The sequence below is a fragment of the Octodon degus genome, unplaced genomic scaffold, assembly GCF_000260255.1.
Source record: "Octodon degus isolate 3935 unplaced genomic scaffold, OctDeg1.0 scaffold00012, whole genome shotgun sequence".
In the NCBI taxonomy this organism is placed as follows: Eukaryota; Metazoa; Chordata; class Mammalia; order Rodentia; family Octodontidae; genus Octodon; species Octodon degus.
Window position 1 is genome coordinate 1,846,504 of NW_004524588.1, and position 7,510 is coordinate 1,854,013.

The following is a 7,510-nucleotide window of genomic DNA, read 5'->3' on the forward strand; positions in this document are numbered from 1 at the left end:
GTTCATAATAACAAATGAGTTCACTGTTGATGCAGACCCACTCGTGAACCAAGATCCAACTGTTGGTGATGTCCTGACCTCTGGATTAGAGTCTACCAGAAACATATTCCAGGAGGACACACAGACTGCCAGTAAGTGGGGACCTTGCTTCAGGGAGGTGCGGGCAAGCATCACTGTCTCCTATCTACTCCATGCCTCGGTGAAACCCTGCTTTCCTCCAGTGTGTTAGATTTCTGAAATATAGTGGTAGCCACACTTATAGCTCAGACCTTTCCCCTGGAATTCTCAGGTTCCTTGGAGTTGAGCATATCCTCCTGTGTCTTCCTTGTTTTTCTCTTGTTTTCCTCTTACATCTGAGATAAAATACCCAACACCCAAAGTTAAAGAAGGACATGTTTATTTCATCCCAGTCTGAAGAGCTTTAATCCAGCTGGTTCCAAAGCAGGGCAGCATGGCAGAGAGGCCTCACAGAGGAGAAACAGCTCAGGGCTCAGGGCAGAGGGCGCAGAAGGCAGCTACAGGAAATAGAAAGCCTGCCTTGCCCTCTTCTTTTGTGTCACACCTGAGCTATAACTATTGGTTGATGACACTCACCTGAGGGTGGCGTGACTCCCATCCACAACCTTAAAACCAGTATCACATCTTAATGCAGAGCTACACATCCTAACATAGTCACTCTCCAAAGTCCCACCTAAGACTGCCTGGGGCCTGATTCGGATGTCTAGATATAGTCCATAATAACAAATGAGCTCGCTGTTGATGCAGACCCACTCGTGAACCAAGATCCAACTGTTGGTGATGTCCAGACCTCTGGATTAGAGTCCACCGGAAGTATACTCCAGGAGGACACACAGACTGCCAGTAAGTGGGGACCTTGCTTCCAGGAGGTGCAGGCAGGCATTGCTGTGTCCTATCTCCTGCATGATTCAATGAAATCCTGCTTTCCTCCAGTGTGCTGGATGTCCACAGAAAATGGCCACAACTGTTTTTCCTTTTCCCCCCAGAGTTCCCTACTGCCTTGGTGTTGGACGTGTCTCCCTTTGACTCAGTGGAAGAAACCAATGAGGCTGCAGGTCAGATCCTTCCTTCTAATATGCAGCACCTTTTTCTTTTCTTTTTTGTTTCCTTGATGGTATATCATTGCATAGGAAAGTCCTGTTGTGGTAACTATTATTTGGGAATAATGTTGCTGATCCGTTCTTTGGGGTAGGGCAAAATTTTGGCCAAAGAAGTTTGAAAAAATGAAGGAGACATAAGCATTTCCCAAAGTAATCACTGACAGTTGGAATTCACTGACTTCCTACATTGCTGATCCATGACATCTGTGCAGTCTTCTTGGAACCATTCTCTGGGCTACTGTATGGACAGTAGCTCTTTGGGGCCTTCATAGGGTTGGTGGGTGTGTTGAAGACCACAGGATTAATCACCCCATTTTCCTTTCATGATTTGTGTGTAAGCTTTCTATGGGAAGCTTTTGGTAACTGTAAAAGTCATTTGTACTGAGACTGAACAGAAGACAAAGAGATTTAAAACCCTTCTGGTCATGCTGCTCCAACCCTCCATATATTTATATACATTTTTTTCTCTGACCCTTAGTGACATGGTCATAAGACTGCAATGTCTTCCTCCTTCACAAAAAAGTCATATAATTTGAGAGATGATTGAGGTTTTTCCTATGTTAGCACCCTTGGGCCACACCTAGGTTTCTGAACAATCTGATTGTATCTACAAATGATAGCTAAGCTGTATTCCAGCACTGCTGTAAGTGCATTAGAACACTGCATGCACTCGTTGGAGAAATCTAAGAGTAGCACTTTAGTGCAGGCTGAAAGACTTGCTTAAATGAGTTTGTTTGTGTGGATTTAAATTTTGGTGGTAAAAGTCTTCTTCACAGAAAATACATCTGAGTAACACAGTCCTACCATAGTATTATGCCCTATAGTGGCTGTGAATGGACCACTGATGTCATATATATTCTGCCCAGGATCTTTGCAAATCAGGAATTTGTCCTCCTTGACTATAAAACCAAGAAGCAGCCTCACAGCCCAGACCGAGATGGCCATTTCTGGAAACGGGAATCACCTGTTTCCACCTCTGCCTTTCGAGAATTCACTTCTGACTGTGACAGTGACAGCAAACCCAGATGCTGCTGCTTTTAGTAGGAGGAGAAATCCAGGAGCTTTTAATATTTTAAATCAATGAATTTATGTCATTACTTCTGGCACATGTTATTCCCTTTGAGGAGCTGACGAGTAGTGGATAAAGCTAAAGATCTTTGCTTTTCCTTCTGTTCTTGGACTTTGAGAGGTTTTCTGTGGAAGGATCTTAGGGGTACTAGGAGAAGTGGCACTTGGTACCCTGCCCATTTCACATCCTTCTCACTCGGGCACAATGTTCACAGTGACCACTCTCGGAGCAAAGAGATATAGCAGGGATTCAAGAACAACTGTCAAGTTCAAGCGCTTCTATCAGTGACTTCTATGCGTGAGGGAGACCAAAGCTTTCACCAAGTCACCCAGGCATGCATTTGTGTTATAGCCTCTGATAAGAGATTAGCCCTGCCACAGTACCTCAGAGGCTAGGAGCAGGAAGGTTCCACTCAAGGCATTTAAAACACAAGAGAAATGAAATGCCACGTGCAAGGTCACAGTGGGAAAAAACAAAAGATGAGCCTGGTCTTTTGAGTACTGGGTTCTCTTGGTAACTTTTGCTTTGTTTTTAATTTAGAAAAAGAAACAACATCTACAGCAAACGGGGCTACTTATCTGTTATCCTCCAGTTACTGAGAAGAAACAAATGTTTGAAGACACTACCACATGCTACAAGAGAATTCACAATTGTAGAGAAGTAGTGAAAATTAGATGTACACAGCTGAGAGAAACATCAAGACTCTGATCTTGGATGAGGGCTGTGTATTGTACTTGCAGAGAGAGGGGCATTTCTTAGCTCCATCCCATTTCATATGGGCTGAATAAACTTTCACCGAAATGCATCTTGAGAGTTTTCATTTTAGAAGGGAAGAGGTTGATTAGTTGCTTTGTGTTGATATCCATAATAATATTATTTACCTGTGACACTTTACAAACAGGAACTAGCCTGTGAGGGTCTGGAGCAGAACAGGAAATAAATCCGTGGGAAGTGTATTAGTTTTCCTATTGCTACTGTGGTATGTTATCATCACTTGTAATTTAAAGCAACATGATTTCTCTTCATACAGCATTGCATCTCAGAAGTCTGAAATGGTTCTCATGGGGTTGAATCCATGAGCCAGGGCTGAGTTCCCTTCCACAGGCTCCAGAAAGAATCCCACTTTCTTCCTCACATTCCTTGGTCCTTTCACTCTCCAGAGCCGGTGATGGCCAGTTCATTCTCTCATCAGCCCACTACCCTGTCACCCACTCTTCTGCCTTCTCTTTGCACACTGAAGGGAACAGACAACCTGCGTAATCCAGGATGATCTCTCTTATTTTAATGGTACTTGATTAAGAAACTTAACTTCCCTTTGCCATGTAGTAAATCATAGCGTCTGGTTCTGAAAGTAAAGAGTGCACATGTTTGTGAAGCTGCTGTTGTCAGGTTGCTGACAGGACTGAGCTCTTATTAATGTTCACTGGATTTGGCTCAGTGAGAGGCAAAGAGAGTCAACAGGCTTCTTTTATGATAACATCGAATTTTTTTCAAAAACATACATAGACATTTATCAGGCAAGTGGGACCTTTTTTTAAATGTATTTAGGACAAGGTCTACAGGGTCTCACTACACAGATTGGACTTGTAGTAAGCCTTCTATTTTCAGCCTCCCAAGCACTGAGATTACAGGCACGTGCCACCACACCTAGTCTCAGTCACCATCTCAGCACACCCCAAGAGCTGGCCCAGCACAACACTCCGGGGATCAAACCCCCAGCAAATGGGAACTTTTTGATATATTCTGAAAGTAAAGTCTATTGGATTTGCTAATAAACAGATTTGCTAATAAAATTTGCCTTATGTTATTTCCTTATCTATAGTATATTTTAGTGTATTTCATTGTACTGATTTTTAGCTGAATGTCATACATTTTATAACAGACATATAAACTATCATTTATATACTGTGTTTGATATAACATAGCTTAATGATGTTAAGTTATTTAACATAGCATATAGTCTAATACAGTGCTCTCATGTTTAATGAGATGTATTTAATGAAAGTTTAATAACTGTTTCCTGCATTCACAACTCTGGGCTATGGTGGATGTTAGAGGATGTGAGAGGACTCTACCTTCGTAGAGAGTCAATGAAAAAGTGATTATGCAGAGCAGCACAAAAATCATATAGCCAGAATTTTTAGGAAAATACAGGCTTAGATTAAGTATCAGAGATAAATGCATTTACTTGATAATTATATCACAAAATTGCTTAGTCATTTCAGTAGAGAATGACTCTTCCAATTTACATGATCTCCACCTTAGACAAGAGGGACTCAGCAATTCACTCACTGCAGCACAAGTTTAGCCACCCCATCAATATTCATCTTCCCTAGGAGGCCAGTGAGATAGCTCAACAGACTAAAGCTCCTGCTTAGGCAAGCTTAGGCAAGCACAGGGACTGTATTTCAATCCCTGACCCCATATGCCCCACCAGCCCCACTCCAAAAGTGAGCTAAGCAGGCCATTGAGTCTGGGTATAGTGGTGTATGCCTGTAATCCCAGAGCCGGGGAGGCTGAAAAACAGGAAGAGCACCAAGTCCAAGCTGTGTATTAAGACCCTGTAATAATCAAATATGTTTAAAAAAATTTCATCCTTCCCAGAAAATCTTGCTGTAGCATTTCACACAGACCAAAGCAGAAAAAGCTGAGAAGATTCTGCATTTTCTCACATTCAGATTGCTCACCACTCTTCAAGAAAAAAAGAGGTGATTGGTGGAAGATGTGAGGTATGAAATTTACATCTTACTATCAATACAAGACAATCCAATGAAGAATTTTAAGCAAAGAAAAGTAGCATAATCTTCAGTTTGAAATGACTCTGGCAGGTATGGTGAGGGAGTCATTAGATCCTGGGGAGAGGGGAACAATCTCATCAGGATTATTGGGCTTTGTTAAGACCCTCAGAGATTAAAAATGCTTGCTGAACCAGAGCCTTGGAGTAGACATCAGACAAGTGGGATCTTTTTTCATGTATCCTGAAAGTAAAGTCCATTGGATCTGCTAATGAACAGTGCCTGAGTGAGTAGGAAGTCTAAAGTGGTGCTTGGACTTTTTCTTAGGAATTGGGTGAGAGGACTGGCAAGTGAGAGAACATTAAGAAGAATTATGGGCTAATTTGTGTCCAACACTTGACTACATACAGAAACATGAACTTCAACATATGATTTAGTCCAACCATGGCTTCTAGGGTAGCCAGAATCTAGTGAGGCCAGTGTTCTCACAAGAAGAGTACATTTGGAACACTGACAGCCAGGAATGATTCATATGTACAGAGAAGACTCCATTGTGGGTGTAGGAAGGAGGTGACATTTGGAAGCCATCCATAAAGCTTTTGAAGACTATAAGCCCGCTGCCAACTTAATGTTGGACTTCTACATTCTGAACATGTGTTAAAATAATTTTCTTTTTTTTTATGCTACAGAATGTGTGAATCTGTTCCTCTTCCTTCTTGTTTCTTCCTATTTTGGCAGCCACTGGAAACTAATATGGAGCTAGTAATGTTGATGATGTGGAAATTAAAAGATCATTTTGAGGCATGCATGTTAACTTTAAAATAGATACCGGTAGAGAAATGTATGGCTGGAAGTGTTCCTCTCACCCCAAGTAGCTCTACCTCCATGCCACAGGCCTCTCATTCCTTCCAACCCATTCTCTCCTAATTATCGTCTTCTCAGGACCTCTAAGATCTGTGTTTCGTGTGTGGTGAAGCCACAGAGGACATTTTCCTTTCACTATGCATTCATGTCTTCACTCATTGCTGACTATAGAGGGTGAGAGGAGAGGCTTGAGATGAGTGAATTTGTCAGAATCATCAGCTCTATTGAAGGACCATTAAGCCAAGGACAAGGTGGACTTCCCCAGACTACCCTTTTCCAGCTGCTAAAACAAGAACAAGTCTGCCTGGCTCTGCCATTTGTGCCTTGTCACTCTCCTTCCCTTTCTATCTGAAGGTCTACCATCTGATGCCTGGTCAAGATATTCATCTCCAGGTCCCTTCTCATGTGGTGACAGAGACCAACCCACTACATTATGTCTTTCACAAAGCCCCAAAGCACAACCTTTTCTATTTTACCCACCAGAGAAGAATCACCAGTTGCTAATGTTTTCTCCCTTCTGCATACATTTTTCAGTAAGGCATGGTGTCACCCACCCATAAGCCCAGCTCTAGGGACATTGAGGGAGTCAGGTCACGAGTAGGAAGCCACCTTGAGCCACCAGAGTCAGAAGCTGCTTAAAACAAAGAAGAGCTGTGTGATTGCTGTACATAACAACATAAAAATTTATGTATTTATATGAGAAAAATAAAGTAAATGAAAAATACAGAAAACTAAAAATATATGGAAGACGAATAGATATTAGGCCTAGAAAACAAACAATATCCAAAAGACCTAATCTTTTTTACCTTCTTCATTGACTCTCATTTATTCAGATAAAAACCAAACAAAATCCTATAAACTCCCCAATCATTATACATTAATACCAATTTAGTCACACTTCTAAATGTACCCAAAATATTAGTTGCTACCACTATAACCCTAAGATGGCACTGTTGTGCAGAGTGAAGTAGAAAAAATGAGTTCTAACAACTTGATGCTGTTGATATTTTTCCATACAGCGCTGATCATAAACTCTAAGCCAAAAGAATCATAGTTTTCTCATCACCTTTTCCACATTTCTCTTATGCTCCTACAGCCATTTTCTTTATTAATTTAATCACAAAGTTAGTTTGATCCATACAGCCATTCTCACGGGACTGAGTCATCAGTAGCCTTATTTATGTGGGGTCCTGCATAGCTTTCTGCTTACATATTCTCTTGTCTTCTCTGGAAAGCACAGGAATATCTGAATTGGCCCCTGGGATCCATCTATAACTCTGCCTGTCCCAGTGTGGAGCCACAGTACAAGTTACACCTACCATTTGAATCTTTCATTTCAAACAGTACCACTGGCCGGCCTAGGTGTGTTATAGTTTGTACCTAGGTATCCCTGCAAAGCCTCGTGTAGTCAATGGGGCAGCTTCTAGAGTTTGCAATTAATTCCTGATCCAATGCTGGGATTATGCATGTGAGTACTACATCCAGCCTAAGACAGGTAGCCTGAATGCAATTTTTTTTCCATAATTTTATTGAGAAACAAATAGCAATGAGACAGTTTCAAATCATATTGGTAGGACAGTTTCAATAATTAACACATTGCATACATTCTTCCTAATGGTTAATTGCTGTACAAGATGTGGACATGATATCCTATTTACAAACACTGTTAGAACAAATCCCTCTATTCATTAAGAGAATGCAACTATGTATCTATTCTAATCATT

At 41.3% G+C, this 7,510-nt stretch overlaps 1 protein-coding gene across 4 annotated transcripts in view; it reads left to right on the forward strand.

The window, feature by feature from the left end:
• The window catches only part of LOC111815157, a 12,783-nt gene extending 9,852 nt beyond the window's left edge, over window positions 1-2,931 (forward strand). For 2 of the 4 annotated variants that reach the window (XM_023709452.1, XM_023709453.1), the window contains 4 exons: window positions 36-131; window positions 766-861; window positions 1,005-1,073; window positions 2,728-2,931. In XM_023709452.1, coding sequence (XP_023565220.1) covers window positions 36-131; window positions 766-861; window positions 1,005-1,073; window positions 2,728-2,786 — 320 coding nt within the window. In that variant the 3' untranslated portion in view covers window positions 2,787-2,931. The remainder of the gene's footprint in view (window positions 1-35; window positions 132-765; window positions 862-1,004; window positions 1,074-2,727) is intronic. The other 2 variants (XM_023709454.1, XM_023709455.1) reach the window with 2 other exon arrangements.
• The last annotated feature ends 4,579 nt before the right edge of the window (window positions 2,932-7,510 follow it).